At 23.3% G+C, this 20,235-nt stretch overlaps 1 protein-coding gene across 2 annotated transcripts in view; it reads right to left on the reverse strand.

Annotated features, from left to right (window-relative positions):
• The window catches only part of LOC113548622, a 112,389-nt gene that overhangs the window by 24,363 nt on the left and 67,791 nt on the right, over nt 1–20,235 (reverse strand). For both annotated transcript variants that reach the window (XM_026949592.1, XM_026949593.1), the window contains 3 exons: nt 15,463–15,674; nt 9,881–10,016; nt 1,395–1,528 (listed from right to left, as the gene is read on the reverse strand). In XM_026949592.1, coding sequence (XP_026805393.1) covers nt 1,395–1,528; nt 9,881–10,016; nt 15,463–15,674 — 482 coding nt within the window. The remainder of the gene's footprint in view (nt 1–1,394; nt 1,529–9,880; nt 10,017–15,462; nt 15,675–20,235) is intronic.

The raw sequence follows: 20,235 nt of genomic DNA on the forward strand, positions 1-20,235 counted from the left end.
TACCTTCCGGGATTTAGAAATTAATGATGAAAGGTATAAATCAGTAGTTCATTTATGAAATTATATTCAACATACAATTCTTATTTACACATGTGAAATTAGGTTAAACATAATTTTAAGGCTATCGTTACAGTAATTTATAAACTTATACTCAAGAAAATACAATTTTCTATTGCTTAGGAAATACAGGTAATTATAGGAATGTCATGGAACATGCATACCAATCGCTTTACTACAATTAATATTACCCGAACATCATAGTTATATTATAATTGATCTGTTTAATGTTTTCGATTGACCTTATAAAATCATTGTTTACTATATTAAGTTATAACCTTTTTGGTTCTCCGATAATTTTAATTATAAATATTTGAGGTTTGTATTATCACCCTAGATAAAAATATCTTTATGAACACATATTATAATATTATCAATGATCATATTAGGTACATTAATGCAATTAATAAAGTATTTAATAAATATATTCTAAATAATAGGTATGCATACAAGTAAATAATAACTACTTATATTGTTTTATTATACGATCTAGTAATTTGATAAAAAGTCATATTTTCGGAAAAAAAAATCATTAATTGCACAGTATAAAGGTATAATATGTTAGTTGGTTTGTCAAATTAACATTTCTTAGTTCAATTTATTTATGTTTTTTCCTCGGAATACATAATAATTTCTGGCTAGTTTGTGTATTTTTTAAAAAATCACGAGTACCTACTTACAATCAGAATCTGAGGAAAGCATATTATTATTTAATATATGAATATAACTTGTAATAAAATTATTAATGAACAAATTAGCTATATTATTTGTAATTTGTTTATGAATATATCCATGTATAATATGCATCAAGTTAATAATTATACACCTAATGATTATTAACTTTTATTAAAATTTAGTTATCGTTACAAACTATCAGAATAAATTCAAATCAACCATTGATTATAGACAATGTAACAACTAGAAACTGATAAATTATACATCAGATTTATATTATAGACTTATAATAGTACGTACCTATGACCTTCGGCAAACTATTTTAAAGAGCATGGAAGAACAAACGTGACAAGTAGGGGGGTATAAAATCAGATAAGTAATTTAAAAAATATTGTTTGTATAATTTCCAAATTTCGTCGTAGATTTAAAAAAAAAAAAAAAACCGTGATAGAAGTTACTATGCCATCAGTTGTGGTGAATGCAGATGCAGAGTATAGCTCCACTTTTTTGAGATTAGTTTGCATATAAATCAAAATAAACATCCGAAACTCTCAAGTATTATAAACCACGATATAAAAAATAAATCATTTTTAGAACCATAAGAAGCATTTTTTCATCGTTTAATATAAATAGCTGTAAAGTATCTCGCATGATGTACTCACTTGCATATTGTTTAAAGAGAACATTAGGACGGCTGCAGGTTTAGAAGCCGGTGACGTACAATTTGCTACAAGAGTATCACCTGGATCATATTTGTCTTTATCCGTCACAATTATTGGTTTTGATTTTGGTAGTTCTGAAACAAAACAATATTAGAATAATATTAAACCTCTATGAATAATTTAAGCAAATACAAAAAATATTTCTCAGTTATGTTAATATATTTTTTTTCTTTTTGATTACATTACTATATAATAAAAATGTCAATATAAATCTATAAAAAAAAAAAGAAAAGATAATAGTATTGATGAAATTAAATGTATACTTATTAATTTATTATAGTTATAAACTATATTTCACTAAATACAACCCTTAAACTTACAAAGTACAATTAGTAGCGAATCGTAAATTATTAATATAATGTGGATACATTATAGGTATGTAATACTACTAATTGTAAATTACATTTATTTAGACGACGGCGTAGAAAGAGTTTGACATATTTATAAATACTTAAGAGTATATAATAACAGTTAGTACATTTTGATATGTACTCGTATATTGTATAGTTATATGTTATATAAGATGTAATAACTGTTATTACCTCCATAATTATTATGATTTTTACTAATATTAAATTTAAAAAATAAAAGCAAAAGTTATTACAATCTTACTACGTAAAAAACATTTTCTGATATATAAATGTTAATAACTGAAACATTATACACCTTAGTTTAGATGATTTAATGTCAAGAACACTTTAAAATAATAATGATAAAAACATAGTTAGAATAATTAAACATATCAGTTACTTATGTTACTCACTGATTTTTTTAATGTGTGTATATATTATATTGGATAGGTCATGATTTATTCATAAGAACTAGTACATATCTAAAAATAGTGTACAATCTTACAATCTACGATTATGTTTTTTGTTCTGTAGGTGGTAGAAGAAGCATTATAAATAATTGTTATAAATTGCTACGATAATGGCTGTAAAAACGTCAAATAAATATTCTAGAGTAATTCTTCAGCATACACATTTTGTGTATTTGTGTAAACGTACATAGATCACTTCGATAAAAAAAATCTGACCATGCAATGTTCACATTTTTAAATTATTGTCATTGTTGTAAATGTCGTTTAAGATAAAATTATTATTATAATAATATTTTTTATTATTATTTTTACTCACACAAAAGATTAGTTATGTTATTATTGAACCCGATCATATTAATTATGTATAATAAATATATATATAATATGTGATTATTATTATTATTTTATTATTTTTATAATATTTATTTTAATTTTATTATTTTTTACTTTTTATTTTTTGTTATATTTTTATTTTCGTTGCGTTTTCCCCCAACTAAAATTAGTTTGAATGCTTAGGTAAAGTAGGTAAAGATTTTTGAGCAAAAACTATAATATCAACTTTAAAATTTTTAATATGATTTAATTTATGTAATATATAAAATTAAATTACAATGGGTAAAATGGTATTTTATTATTGTAAAAAAAATATATCGATCTGTATAAATATTTTGAACGTAGAAAAAGCTAAATTCAATATTAATTATAGTATGTAGAGCCCCTAATTATAGAATTAAATAGTAGAATTAGACTTTTAATGTCACATATTTAGTTTTTCAAACAATTTTAAAGGACTTTTATTAATTTATTTTAAACTAATCTAATATTATTAATTACAATTATCCAATTTCCTATGAAAAATACTTACTATATTCATATAAAAATGATCTCAAAATATGAAAATGTTTAAAAAAAAAGCCAAACTAAGTTATAACTTTGATAAAAATTTAAAAATATTCAAAAAAGTTTTGGAAATATATTTTCTAAATTTTAATAAATATATCTTATTGAATATATTTTTTATGTATTTTATTTTAACTTTGATTTTCTTAACATTTTTATACAAACTATTTGTGATATTGAGTTTTATATATCTTACTTATATCATAAGTAAAAGTATGTTCATATTAACTTATAATTTTATTAAAGTAAAATAGTCTATTTTTAAAAGCTTGATTTTTATAATTTATAATTTTTAATTCATTGACTATTTTACTTCATAAATTTCATTTTTTTTTAATTTACACAATACCTCATTAGCATAATTTTAGTCATATTACATATTAACAATTAGTAAAATTTATCTGAATGACTGAGAGTCTAGAAATAAAATATTTATTATTATCAAAATATGGTAAATTAAAAACAGTGTGTGAGTTAGTTTGTTTTTAATTTTTATTAAGGAATTAACAATTTTCATAAGTATAGTAGAATGTTTAAAACCAATTTTTTTTTTTATTAATTCAACCCTTAGGTAGCTACGCAGGAATTTAGTTTCGACTTATGTGTAGAGTATTATACAAGTCTTACTTTTTGGAGTTATTTGAAACTTTATTAGAAACTAACTGAAATAATAGAAACTAATTTAAACCATATAGATTAAGAGTATATATTATTTTTTTTACTATAATACTCGTATCCATCCACAGGCTACAATTTATGCAGGTTTTATATGAATAAAAAAAAACTACAATTTATTGAACATTCATTTTAATAGCAAAAACAGTTATTTTTAGAAATCACTATCAATATAAAAAAAACCGAATATTAGAAGTGTTAATTTTGACAATTTAGTCAACATAGTATTTGCTTAATTCACCATAATTAATTTTAGGTTACTCAACTATTAAATGTCGTGTAGTTTATATAGTTATTAATACAAAAGGAACTAAATAGATAGTAGGATAAGAAAATAATATATATTAATGGTTTAACATTGAAATCATGTTCAATTAAAATTATTTTAATCTTAATATTTTTCGTATCTTATATTTTAGAATACAAAAGCCACTAGATTATTTATAATTAAAATTAAATTTGATTTAATTCAATCATAAATAGGTACTTCAATATAATAAATTATCTTTGTGTCTTCAGTCTTGACATCAATATATTATACTATAATTGTTAATCGTTTTAAATGTATTCATAACACATCTTAATATATTTATGTTGTAGAATATAAAGTTAACATTTTACCAAAGGGATATGTCTCTAGTATAAAATTCTCTAGTAAAGTAATAAATCATTGAAGCACATTATGTAAGTATAACAATAATATTTTGTTAAATTTCTGTGATATTTGTATTGATATTATTAAAAAAATAAATGCCACAGTTTGAATATATGAATTATGGTTTTTATAAAAATAGTAAAACAAAATAATTCACCTCAACCTCAGCTCATCTATATTTTACAGTTAATAGGGATGATAAATTATACTATTTATTTAAAATTTTTGTGTTGTGAACTAAAGTCTTTTACTTAACGGACTTAATTGTTTTATTGAATTTCAGAAATTGTAATAACTATACACATTTAAGTATATATAAATTTTTAACTGTGATGTTATTAATTGTTCTGTTACATTATACGTTCTGTTATTCATATATGATAATGATATTATATAATATATTATAAATCAATATTTATCATACTTAATATTTTTGTTATTATGATGGTCTAATTAAAAATTAAGAATCGAACAATTGAACAAACTACGTAAAAATTCCCGTTTTTCCTTAATTTTTTGTTTGTTTTATTATAAAATTAAGTTTCAGTATTTTTTAAGTTTAACCTGTTTTAAGTACAAACTAGTTTCAGTTTGATATCCAAAACCAGTCCCATTTACAAAAATCAAAGTACTTTATAGAAAACTTCGAGTATTTATGGTGTATTAAAATACTGAACTATGTAAAAGGCTTATATAGGTAGTAATACTTAAACTTAAAGGAAATATCACTTATTTGTAAACAGTAAGAATACTTGGAATAACAAAATGTGTTATTGAATAGCAGTTAAATAATGAATGGTTTCATAAATTTACTTATATATATTTTCGAATATTTAAAATTATTGCATTCATTGGTCGTACTTTTTTTTTTTTTTTAATAATAAGAGCTTTTTGCCAAAGTTGCATAGCTATGGAGGGGTTGTTAAAAAAAATAGATTTACGCGTTTAACAGTTTTGCGGTACTCCCCTCCAATCATCGGTAAAGCCATGATTCTGGGGTAAAATTTATGTACTGACATAAATCGTTAACAGCGAGATTCAATGTGTCGCCAAAAATCCCAGCTATTTGTTATTGAGTGAGAAAAATAATTTAATTAAAAAATTAATTAATTAATTCGTAGATTTACAACTGTTAAAGTTCCATTTTAATAATGACCTACAGTACAAAGAATTGTGTAATCTATAGAAATTTACCTAAATCTAACCGAAATGCATTATACATAATTTAGTATTTAATAGAAAAGTTAATAGTTTATTTTTATTTTTATTTTAAAGACGTAATTTTACATCAGTTAATATCGAAAACAGTGAAACCAAAACAAATTTGGAAAGAGCAAAATAAAAATTTTAAGTAGAAATGATATAATATACGTATCGAAATTATATCACAATTTATCAGACCCCTTTAGAAAAAAAAAACAACTTATTAATCAGACCATGCTAAGAGTAACTACTGAAACTTGAAAGCTAAATCAATGTTTTAAATGTGCACGATGATACCTTTGACAGTATATTTGAATAAAAATATCATCTCAACACTATAACATTTCTGTTTTATGTTGTCTCTGAGACAGTCTTCAGGATAATCAGCAAATCCAAAACATACTACATCAGACGCATGCTTTGCACTTTACATCGTGAATCAATATGTTCGCTTATATATTATTCATTTCAATTGAAAATAAAACAGTCTAAAGCAGAGCATATAGCATGACTTAATACTAAAAATAAAAAATCAACACATTCTATAATACCATAATATTATTATGCAGTTATTGAAGCTGTTGTATATGTAAGAAAATAAAAACTATTTCGAGTTTATACGAAAAATTAAAATTAAATTAAATATGATCAATTTAAAACACGTTAATTGATTTAATACAATATTTGGACTGAATATTGTTTTTTTTTTTTGTAGATCTCGAGTATGACCTTTTTTTACATAAATCATTGTACACGAAAACAATATAAAAATCTTTGAATAAGTTCAACAAAATACATACTATTCAAACTTCGGTCATGTCAGGTGCTATTTGTAATATTCAGTCAAGATTTGTTTACTGTGCCAAGTAATACAGTTTCTTCTCCTCGAATAAAAATCGAAAAGGTACTCCTAACCTCACTATAATAGCAAAATATGTCAAAACTTACACAACTTTGTAATAAAGTTAAAATAAAGCATCGGAGAAAATATTATTCTAAGTGAACTAAATTTCTGATCAATACCTCGAATTCAAAAATAAAAAATAAAAATATAGCCACCAGCTGTATTATTATATATAAACATTAAAAATTAAATAAATTATTATAATTATAGGAGTAAAAATTATGAATAATACCTAACGTCAAAAACACCTACTTAGTTGTTCAATTTTTCACAAGCTTGGAAAATTACTATTTATTTTACAAATAAATGCGAAAAATTTCACTTATTGGCAATCTTACTAGTTTGGCTTATTTTAATATAAATTTATATAGTTCTAACCAAAAACAAACAGAAAATGTATACATTTTTTTTTTTTGTAGTAAGCAAGCGTAACCATGTAGGTGCATCAAGTTTTATATGTGAGAAATTTGAAGACACTTTAAAATAATCCCAGTGATTATAACTGTACAGGGGAATCCAAACAAGATTTTTTAAAGATCGTATAAATATATGTTAATATTTAGATGTTTTATCATAACACATAAAAATGAATATCTAATTAGTAATTAATAGTAGTATAAGTAAATTTTAAAATAACCTTAAAAATAGAGGTTAGTCCTTTCTCACTCATCGTCATTTTTCGAATTTATTATTGAATTTAAATTGAACACATTCATAACAGTGGCCTTCTTAGTGACGAGGTGCACTCAATATTCACTGTGAGCAACTTCTCCAGTTTTTTTTTACTCTTTTAGAAATGTATGTTTAATGTAAATTTATTCTTAAATACCATTTATCTTTTTTCATTAATTAATCATAAGCATACAGACATTTGACCATTAATGGTATTGTCTAACTGTGCTTAACACATTACACTAATTAAAACAAAATCTAATAATTAATAGCTTTTAAGAATAAATTGGAATTAAAGTTATTATATTGTCGAGTTTTGATATACATACTATATAAGTAGGTATCCCAAAATTATTTATTGATTATAAAAATTTAGTTTTAGTGTTTTTTACTTTTATCGGATGCTATATTTTATACCTACGCTACCTTATTTTATACTTGTATAATAATTTATATTGTATGTAGTATTTAACTGCAAAGAATATTAAACCAAAACTCACGTTCTATGAAACTGTTTCAAGTATGCTCATTAACCATTGTTAAAGTTTAAGTATTTACATTATTCACCCATCTATATTTTGAAAAATTTGTGTATTGCTATTGTTTTTTGATACAATCACAATAAATAATAAAATATTGCTATTTCGATAAAAAAAAATTCAGTAGGTTTTACAGTTTATTATATTTATTCCAAATTAGTCACCATTATAATTACACAAATTTATTTCTGCAGTATTAATGTTTATAATAATAATATTATAAGTTTTAAAAGATCTTCCTATTTAATTTTGGTTTTATAATTTGAATTAGAGATTCAAAAATTTACAGTTATTATCTCTCTCTCTATATATATATAAATATAATATAATATTATAATGTATTCAAAATTCAAATATTGATTGTTTCCACATGTTTTTATATTATATTTTTTTTTTAACTAAAAAATTAAAATTGTTGTGAATACAGTAGTTCATAGAACTAGTGAGTTCAGTTATTATTACAATGGTAGACAACGATAAGGACATACGTATAATTAAAGGTATAATTTACAAATTAAGTATAAAAATTATTAGATTTCATAAGTTACATATTATTAATACTTATATATTATACAAGTATAATATATAACTCTCATTAAAATATTTATATTCAAATTTAAAATAATACTGTTATAATAGATCAGTTTAAAAATTTAATAAGAACAATCTGAAAATATTAAAAATTATTAGTTTTGGTTTATTTATATTTATAAAGTATAAAACCATTGGTATTATGTTTATAATCTAATTATAATGGTATCCAATAATATTGAATATTATATTATTTATTATTTTATTATATTGGTATTCTACCTTATCACTTATTATTGAATATTGCGTATTACATATGTACCGAAATTATCGTTTTGGTGATATGTACATACAATAATAATACATTTATTTTATTGGTTATCACAACCGTTTATATCACATTTTATCGAAACACGGCGTTACACGACAATTCACAATTATAAATGTGTTATTCGTTCGTGTATAAATTTTGTACAAGTGCACGATGGTGAAGTTTTTTTTTTAATGACGGTTCCGTAATATACCTACTCATTTGATGCTTTAAGTGTTGATGTTTTGACGATGTAGATTATTAGAAATTTCTTTATTTTGTACGTCCAATTATCCCCATATCCAAATATGTCCATTTATCTTTATTCGTCTTATTATACATGAATATTTTTTTTATCAATGACTAGAAATCTTTTGTTATAAACCAAATAAAATTATAACCATTATATTGTTTCATTAGAATATATTAAATAAGATTATAACGCGTAGATAAGTAAAACTTGAAATATTTATGATAGTTTGTGTCCTTTAGGAATAACATAGTTAGAAAAAATCAACCCTTTGGGAAATTATACGTGTTTAAGCTAAGCAATGTATTCATTTCTTTTTAAGGGTAGTTTGCTAAAAGCTGACATTAGATCTTTATTATGTTAGGATAATAAAATTGCATAATATTCTTAAATTTGTATTTTAAACTTTGATCAAGCGTATATATCATAAAATAATAACAAAAAGCTCTTAGTTTTTAGTTCAAAGGTTAATATAATATATTAAAAAAAAAAGTGACCAAAATAATATATTCTGTGTGTACAAAGAATAAAGATAAACTAGCATGCCACTTCAAATTCGAACTATATCATAATAATTGATTAATCAAGTTGGGTTTTTAATCAAAGATAAAAGATTCATTATTGAAAATAGTTTTAATAATATGTATTTAACACAAATCATCGTTTTATTTTGTTTATTATTAAAGTACAATATTTAATTATAATTTGTGTTAAACGTATAACTTTAATCAATCTTGTTTATATTACAATATAATGTATATTTTTTATGGAGTTTATCTGACTTATGTTCGGAAAAGTTGTTACTGATAAATTATTTTTATTATATCTCTATATTTATATTTTAAATATTATGATAATATTTAATTTTAAATATAAAATGTAATTAAATTAATAAACAAATAAACATATACATACATAAGAGGTAACTAAATTGTTAAAAGGTGTTCACTGTTTTGTGTTCACTTACCCACAACTATGATTCGTTTTGAGACGATCGCAGTTTTGAATGAAGGCCCGTCAGTTGTTACTTCACAGCTCAAGTTTCCAGACAAATTGAAATCAACATCGCGTAGAAATACTTGTGTGGCATTTGATACAGACAACTGCAATAATACAAGTTTTGTTTTTCACAATTGTATACATTCTGTATGAGTATAATATAACCATTATATAAACTTATATACTTTATATATATATATACAACCTGGTGTTATAGTCTGTTATTATTCTATTGGAGAGGTTTTCTATATTTGTTTAAGTATTAAAATGTAAATAGTAAATATATCAATAGAATCATATGTATTGTATGTATTTAGTAGACTTCGATAAAAAAAATACAGTTGTATTGTAAGAAAAATTAATACAGATTTTTTGTATTTTTCATAACTATTTATTTTAATGTTCATGCATTTAGTCTTTAGAGTGAATATTTTGGACGAACCGAGATATATTTAATATTATTATTACAAATAAATACTGTTAAAGGGAAAATTATAATTTATTTTAAAAATAGTAAGCTATGTATGTGTATTTGTATGTGTTTATGTATTGTTTTATACATTGATTATCGTAATTTAAATATCAAAATATTTAATTGAAAAGAGTAAAAACAATGCATTTTATAAATTTTTTGAATTTTCGACTATTTTATTAAGGTATATTTATCGTAATTTAAGCTGCTTGATATCAATAATTACTTAATATTTAGAACAAAGGTGTCTAACTATTAGTTAACAAGAGACAATATTTCTAATAATGATTTTTATGTATCAGATTTTGACTAAATTATACATTATTATAACGTTAAAAAAAAGTTAAAATAGCGAGTGATTGGATTTCATTTTCAAAGAATTATTATTTTAATAAAAACGTTAAAATATGGTTTTGAAAATTGATCAAAAAATTCTATGACAAGTTTATAACAAGTTTTCTCGTCTTTAAAGTATACTTAACACAACACAATTCTTCCCAAAACGAAGATTTATGAACTCAAACAACTTTTACCAATGACATTGCATTCTCTTCGTTTTCCATTTTACCCGAAAGAAAATAAATTGTTCTAAGCTTATAAATCAAGACACGACCACGAACATACAAATTATTATTTAAGCTCTTATACACGTTATACAATTAGATCCAATTACAGTTTTCAAAAAAGTCGCATTCAATATGATTTTAGTTTAGAATCGAGGATATAAAATCGTATTTGTTATTACTTATGATGTTATACTATTTGTTATTAAATAATGTTGTCTCTTAAAACTAAATTCTTATTGTTCAAAAATATTATCGATTATTATTATTATTATTATTATTAAACAATGATGTGATTAGTTCAATTCAGGGATGAAAATTTTACACGTGTTGTATAAATGTACCAATAAGTATTTTATTTATTTATTATACCATTAAGTTTAATAATGATTAAATTATTAAATAAAAAAATTACAGGCATGAGTATATTTTTAATAACCCAGAAACCAAACTTAAACCACATTTAAAATAATTTTTTTCTCTCAAAACGTAAACGTAATACCTACCTAATATGTCATAACGATAGTCTTAAAATATCATATCATGCATGTTTAATGTGTACGATTATAAATAATTATTATGACGAATAAACCTATAATACAGAAGTTTTTATCACATTTTTTATTTTAGTATCAAGTATCCAACTGTACATAAATATTTATTTGAGTAATAAAATAATCAGCTGTTATAACACCTTGTCTATGGATAAAAAAGTTATTATCATCACTTTTAATGTAATATGTATTTATGATACTTAATATATTTGGAAATAAATTATGATTTATACCTATATTATAAAAATATTTTCTCAAATTTGCTTTGTTTAAAATACTATTAGTCTTTATTAAAATTATTTAAATAGATTATCATAATATTATTATAAGTGATAAACAATAAATTGTTTATTATATAATACATTTTTCTATGTCACCATACATGCAAGCCATTAATTATAATATAAGATTAACATTTAAATAAAAATGTAGCAATTGTATTTTATACATAATATATGGTATAAATTGGTATAACAATTTTATTAGCCAAATTAAATACTTTGGAAAAATTTTAAGCCAGTTTTTTTAAAATAACTATATTTAAATTTTAGGAAAATATATATTCCATGATTACATTTTGAATATATCTTTAAAAAAAATAATTCATTTTTAAATAATGTTTGGTTTTAAATTTCCGAAAAAAAAAATGTACTAAGAGGAAAGTATTAATTTTACTACCAATCTGATAATAATAATAAAAAAAAAAAATCGAAATTTTGAATATATTGTTTATAAATGCATACTATTTTATTTTTATTTTATTTCAATACGTACGTATTTATAGAAGATTCGTCACATTGTCGTCTTAATTTGTATATGGGTCATTTATTTACATAAAATATTATGGCATATTAACCGTTCTTAATTTGTCTTGTTTGTTTTGCAAAAAAATCATGTTATTTTACACATAAAAATTTTTTTTCAGTTTTAATACATGTTAAACAATTAATTAAATATGTATGATGTGGTTTGAAATATACAATGTTATAGAAAATTAGATTTCATAAATATTTAATTATTCTAAATGAAATTTTTTAAATGTACATGCACATTATCACTTTTTCAGAATAAACAAAGCATGGCGAAAAGCTATTTTATTACATTGTATGTTCATTGTTCATACATAATATAGGTTCTAAATATACTAAAGGTTTTACAGAAATATATGTCCTCATGAAAATATTTTATCTTTATCTTTTAGTTTAGATATATTGTTTCCTGACTTTCGCATGTACGTTAAGTACATTTATGTTTAAATTAATGAACGATATAAGCACTTAGTAATATTAGTAAATGCCAAAGACCATTAAGTATAAAATCTTTATAAACACTAGGTATAAAAGGTAAGATTATAATTATGTTAACCTTTTACCATAAGCAAATTTTTATTCATCTTTTAATCCAATACATTATTTATGAATATTTTTCAATCAATTGATTAATTAAAAAAACATTTTTTAGATGTTAGAACTAATTTTACAATTTGGTATTTTATTTTTCGCTCACATACAGTATTCAAAATATAATCTCAGGATATAAATTATTAGTTAATTGGAAACGAATAAAATTATCTTATATTCCTACTCAAAAATAAAAAAAAAACAAAGTTTACAAAGTCTAGTAACAGATTTTATACTTATAATATAAAAAAAAACGTATAATAAACATTTGTAAAGAATCAATTTTTATTAATATTATTCAATTTTACGAATATCTAGATTTAAATTTCCGATATTAGTATATATTTCAATGAAAAAAAAAATACAAATATTAATAATTATTTAGTTAATGTATCTCAAAACTAGCCAAATTTAATGCAAATTTATTGTAAGTGCATTATTTAATTTATTTTCTTAGTAGTAACTTTATGATTATAGGGAGCTTTTTACCATATTTACTTACATAAGTATTTATTTAGTTATTTTCGTTAATGTATATCTAGTAGATTGAAAAATAATTTAATATAGCTAGGTATGGTAAATTATTCATCTATATTTATAATTTAATATAAAAAAAAAAAAAATAATAATTTACAGAATGAAATAATTTTTATTTTTATAAAGAATATAAATTCAAGTGTAAAAAAAATTCAGTATACGATATAAATATACAATAATATATCAATCCGATTCAACTAAAACAATACTATTACAAATTTAACTTTATACAACTTTGAGAAAATTTTCAGATCGGGTCTAATTTTTTTGGCTACTGACAATCGACTATAAAATATAAAATAAATATGGAAATTAGTGAAATGTTTTTGTTAAAATAAATGTAATATTTTACTATTTTCATCATTGTACTGTTTATGTCAAACAGCTTTTCGTCGTACGTACGTACATAGTATTTATCGTCTACTTATATTCTTTTGAATTTTTTCTATGACTATTTTATTTTTATCTGAACTAATTTCTCTAGAAGGCGGTGACATGGAAATATGGCACATGGATAACTGTCAAAAAATGAATCTGAAGAACTTTTCCCAGGAACCAAGTGTAATATAATATAACACAGAAAAGGCGCATGTATTATTCAAACCGTATGATTTATGTGTTTCATACACACTAACACGGAAATAAATACACGGACACACGACGCGTATAAACTTATCTGCGGTAACAATCGTTGATGACCGGAAAAACGGTTTTACCGACGTTGACAACGATGTTTTTGTTCGGCCTGTGCCCTTTACCGGCCATGTCGTCCACCGACCCTAATGCCTGTGTTAGTCCTCTGGAAAAAAAAAAAAAAAACTTTTTCGAGACTATGTGAATCTCGGAAGCTTCTCTGACAATAAAACGGAAACGTGCATTAAATCAAGTCGATTTAAGTCGCATAAAAGAAGGCAAGGAGGTGGTAGAGGGAAAAAAGGTTTACGATGACAGGCATGGGATTTTATTCGAGGAACCAGCTGAATGTCTTCACGAGATTTTCTCAATTTTTTTTATTGTCCCATGACTATTATTTAACGACATTGTATTTATGCAATAGCTAAACAATAAGGTCAGTATTTTCTGATAAAAACAATATTCTTAATTACTCTTGTGCACTCAATACCGAACACAAATTATTATATTATTACACCTTGTGTTATTAAGCTTTTTAAAAAAAAACATCTGATCATCATATTTTAAAGGTATTCAGTTTTCTATGTTATTAATTCACTTTTTTTTTTTACATGTATAATGTATAATATTGTAGACACAGTGTCTCGCCGTGTTTGTTTTACCCTTCAATAACCATTTCTGTAAATAACAATTTTGTATAATTATGATTATATTAGAAATCCAAAAATATTATTAAATTCCATACTGTAGATTTTGAGGAAATAAAACTCAAGACGCAATTACGACAACTGTTTAAATATTCACGGTTTTCGTGATTTTTCAAAATATTAAATGGCCTATTTCAAAGTTAATTTATGTTAATCTTTTAAAAGTTTTTTTTACAAATTTTCATTAGGTATTCATATAGTTATATAAGTTTTAAAGGTTATGCAGAAATTATGAAGTAAAGGAATATAATATATTAAGACATAGTTGACCGATGAGAATATTTTGATTTATCATTTTATAGGTTTTCTTATAATTAATGTTAATTTGCTTTTTTTAATTGAAGAAAATATGATGTAAACTATCATGAACAATCATCAAGTCAAAACATTTCAAAATTGGTAATGAATTATAGAAATTTTTGTTTTTTTTTTTTTTATGTAGAAATAGGTTGATAAATATTATATGGTTATAATATGATTATATTTCAGGTAAACAATGATTATAATATCTAAAAGTCTGAAATGATATTTTAGATTTCTTATCATTATTATGTTATTATTATTATTGTTATTATTTGTACTTTATTTTCAACGTAAATTCATGTCTTTATCATTTTAGTAAAATATTTTTCTAAAATAACACTATACAACACTGATTCAGATTAGTAGATAACGTGTACTTACGTCGACATTAAGCCCGTAAAATGGGAATGTCTGCGTTCTGGGTATCATCCCGGGGGAATACCTGTAGAATTCGCGACTACCTCTGTACCATTTGACCGACAACATTGGAGCTCCGTCTAAATTGTAGTTGCAATATATCATGACATCGTGTCCTCTTTCTACTGCTGGAGGTATGAATTGTATGCTAACGTCGTGCAAACTTCGGACGATATCTGTAACATTGTGTAATAAATGGGCTTTAGCTTAAAATTGTTTACAATATTATTGATACAACACACATTTATTCAATACATTAACTTATATATACACAGTGGTAAATACATTTATATCTCAATCATAATATTTTAATGCATAGTATAAAAAATAAAAATGATATGAAAAACAAAAATGTGTATCTATTGTAACATTTAAAAAATATATAAATGATTTAAAAGTTAGATAATGATAAAATAATCAATAGTCTTTAAAAAAAAAAAAAAAAATTAGGACTAAGTTAGTTTGGTAATTTGTGTCACTTAACTCAGTCTACCACACATCGCAAAATTGTATCATTAAATTGAATTTGAAAGCAACAATAAATATAATCAAGTAAATTACAATCCTGAACTGATATAAATAAACTGTATGCGTATATCGAAAAATTGGGCATATTGAAAAAGTTTTTCTCTCTAGAAGTACAACCCTCGTCGGAAATCAAATCCAAATCTTCTGTCAGGTTTCCTTAAAGGTAATAATTTGTTGTAGATTTTATGCATTTATCCTCGAAAGCAATTGGAATATTGAAAAATGAAGGTAGGTACATCGTTAAGTATGGCACTAGTCTGTGTCCAATTTATAATAAATTACTCTATGTATGAGACTTATGGAGAATTCTCTCTACTCGAATAATGTATGACATTTAATTACAAACTAAAAAAAAAATATCAATAAAATACATCGCTGTATAACCAATGAAAAATTAATTACGAACTACTTGATTCAGTGATTCAGGTGGATTAAGTGTGTCCATTTTTTTTTTTTTTGTTCATTTTATATTTAAAAAAAATCAATTTAATGTATTTTAAAGTTATTTATTCAAAACACAAACTTTGCTTACTATTGTATTCAAAATGTATTATACAACTATTTATATCATTGTGACTAATCACAGTCAAACGTGTAATACTTAAACTAAGGTGATATTCATATTTGATAATTGACATTTTAACAGTGTTTTATTGGAGTATAAAATAAAAGTATAGAACTTTCAATATAATCGGTGTACAAATTCAATTATTCTTAAATGAATCAAAAAACATTTGATAAGCATGATAATATTACTTAAAATATTTATCAACGTATAGAAATATATGTTAATTAAATACATAAAGATTAAAATAAATGTATGATTTATAATCATAACGCATTGTTAAAAAATAAGTATGATATTTAATGGACGAATTATTATAATACCAACATGAAAATGTCAAGTTTGTAGGTACGTATACATTATATTCCACTCATCTCGTTTGAAATTTGTTCGATAAAAATATTAAATAACACAGTCAGACTTTTTAAGTATGATTATGAAGAATATAATAAGGAATTAGGATAAGACGATTAAATGCAATGCGCTACTAGAAGGACTTTTTTGAGTATTATATCACTGGTCCCTAGTGTGATATCTCGTTAGAAATTATTATAGCACAGATTTATCTATTTTTTTTTCGGTACTCGTTAACCCATCCACCATTTTCAAACGCTATTCAAATAATTTTGAGACATTGCCAAGTATTTTGAACCTCTGACAAATTCATACACTGCAGTACGCCTAAAATCCATAGATCCGGAGCTTGATAATTTACAATTTATGTTGTTATATAAGATTCTCAGAGTTTTTTATAAACATTTAAAAAAATATATATGGTATATTATTCTTGGTATCATATTATTATAAAAACAGATTGTTCAAAAAATAATATCAATATATTATAATAATAACTGTGAGTAAATTATGATAACGTTTAAAAAAATTTAGATGTTGTAATACAAATATTCAATATGAAACTTGATATCACATCGTATTCTTAGTGAACTTTTAATTTTTTATTAAGAAATATGTTATAAAATTGTAAATTCATTTTTTCAAAAATTAAATAATCAATAAAATAATGAGTGAGTTTATAATATACATTTGATAAAAACCATCTGTGCTTTCTGTTTAATTCATACTTTAATATTAAACTTTATACATAGCCCATATATAAAACATTTAATTATTTACTCATTTTATTAATATGGGCTTAGCACAAAGTACAGTTAAAAGTAAGTAAATTATACATGCAAGAGGCAAGTTAGCGGAAGCGAAACGGAACTAGGTATCTAGATTAGTGTAAGAACTAAGGGTGAACGTTAGCAAGGCGCATCATGCGGTGAATTGGATTGTTCGAACTATAATTATTAGTGGTTAGTATAAGGATAGCAAAAGTGGTGGTAGAGCGGGTAAGACGTGAAGGGAGTCGAAAGTTGACGAGAGGAAGGAGCGTAGGTGCGTCGGGAAAACCATCGGCGAGGTTTCGGAAGAACTTCAAGTTAATGTCAACTGTACTATTGACTAACGTTAAAAGACCAAGCTCGCGGAGAACTGGTGAGCAGTTATGCAAGATTGGTAAGCTTAAAATCGGACGATATTTGCTTTACAAATCTTAGTGTCTTATCCGCCCTACAACTTATTGGAATCAACTTAATTTTTGCTGTTTCTGATATTGTAAACACTTCGCATGGATTACGTATTTTCTCAAACTTTTAAAAATGACGTTAAATCAAAAAAATATACAGAATACATTTATATAAAATAAGTTCATACATTTTAATTCACCATAACTGACAATGAACAGTTTTTAAAACGATGTATAAGAATTAACGAGAAAAAACCATTGATGGTTCAAATATTGTAACATCTTTACATTTAAATATACTACAAATTGTATTAAAATTTACATCACAGGTACCAAAAGTATTTATTGACTTTAAAAGTGAAACATTTTTTCTCGTAAAATTATGTTATTTGTTTTAAACAAATATCTACCTGTTTTTATTATTTTATACATTTTAAACCAATATTTAAAAAAAAGAGGTGGTATAAAATATTTTTTATCTAAAAATTTGAATGGGTTATGGCTTAAAACAAAATTATAAATACATATTGAGATATATATTGAATCAACAATTTCTAAATAACAAATTAAATATAATATTTTGCTTATACGATATGAATAAATTAAATTTGAACATTTTACATTATTTTAATATATGAAATACTTGAATATTATTTTTTTTAAATATTTTTTTGTTATTTGATATACAAGTCAATAAAGTAAAAAACTGTGAATTTAAAATTTATATAATACTTTTTTACACTTTATAAATATTCCAAAATTAATTTAATCTAGTATTTTTATACTGAAAAAATTAAAATTTAATTTTAAATACTTGTCAAGTTGTCATGGTTAACAATGGAAACAATGAGGTTCATCGATGCCGATTATAATGAAAACCAATAAAAAAAAAAAATTAAAAAAAACTTTTACAAATAAAATACTATTGAAATGTCTATAGGTACACGGGAGTTTAAAAAAATGCTTTTTATTTCTAGGTCATATTCGTATGGGTATAGTATTATACTGAGTAGGTACATCGTCCAAAACTGGGAACAATATGTTGAAAACACGAAAACGCGAGACGTAAAATGACCAAGCACACGATTTATGAAACAATATTTTGAATTTATGAATAGAGAGATGACCCATGTCAAAACAGAATTGGACAACCCTTACAGCGTACAATTTTAATTTAAAATCTATTATCAGTCTTGTAATTAAGAAGCACCTAAAAAAAAATCATAATACAACAGCAATACACATTTTAATTCGTAAAGATAATATATGAAAAATCACAAGTGAAAACATTTTTTTTTTATTGTTTAATACAATATTATCAATGAGATATAAAATACATGGTATGTTAGAAAGTTCTAAAATAAATGCATATAATAATATTTCTCAATCAACTTACATATTTTTCGACTTATTATAAAACTCGAAAAAATGACTTTTTTTGAATCAAAGTTCCAATTTAAACTTTCAATGCGTTCACGAAAAAGTAATAAAAATATATAGGTATATAATAAATATCACTTTGAGAAATTTACATTACAAGTATAAAAATTATTTATTGACTTTAGAACGAAATATTTTTGTTTCGTAAAATTATTATGTTATTTTCTTCACACAAATACCTACCTATTTAAGCTATTTTATACATTTTTATAATACTCGTAAGTATTTTTTTCCGGAATACACTCTTCTAAAGCTGTACGGGAAGCCGTAAATACTATATTTCATATTTATAGTAAGTAGAGATTACAATATACCTATTCAATAACATAATAAAGAATACAGTTGTTTTGTAAACTTTATTATTATTTAATATGTATAGTTGCTATTTGAACTTCTAAATTCAAACTAGCCATATCTATTAGTTTTACTCAAAATAATATTTTTTTTTCTCGAAAATTCATTAAATCGAAATTTACTATGTACTATAACCTATAGATTTTATATATTGCAATATATGCAATATAAATATTCAATAAAATAACTTCAAAAACTTAGTTTGAAAGTTGACAGGCAGTCTTTGCACAGATTCCGACCTACGTCTAAGTAGGTATCGTTTTTCATTGCATGTGATTTATCATTGAATTTATATATAAAACATCTTTTCCAGAAACCTACT

The sequence above is a fragment of the Rhopalosiphum maidis genome, chromosome 4 (assembly GCF_003676215.2).
Source record: "Rhopalosiphum maidis isolate BTI-1 chromosome 4, ASM367621v3, whole genome shotgun sequence".
Lineage (NCBI taxonomy): Eukaryota > Metazoa > Arthropoda > Insecta > Hemiptera > Aphididae > Rhopalosiphum > Rhopalosiphum maidis.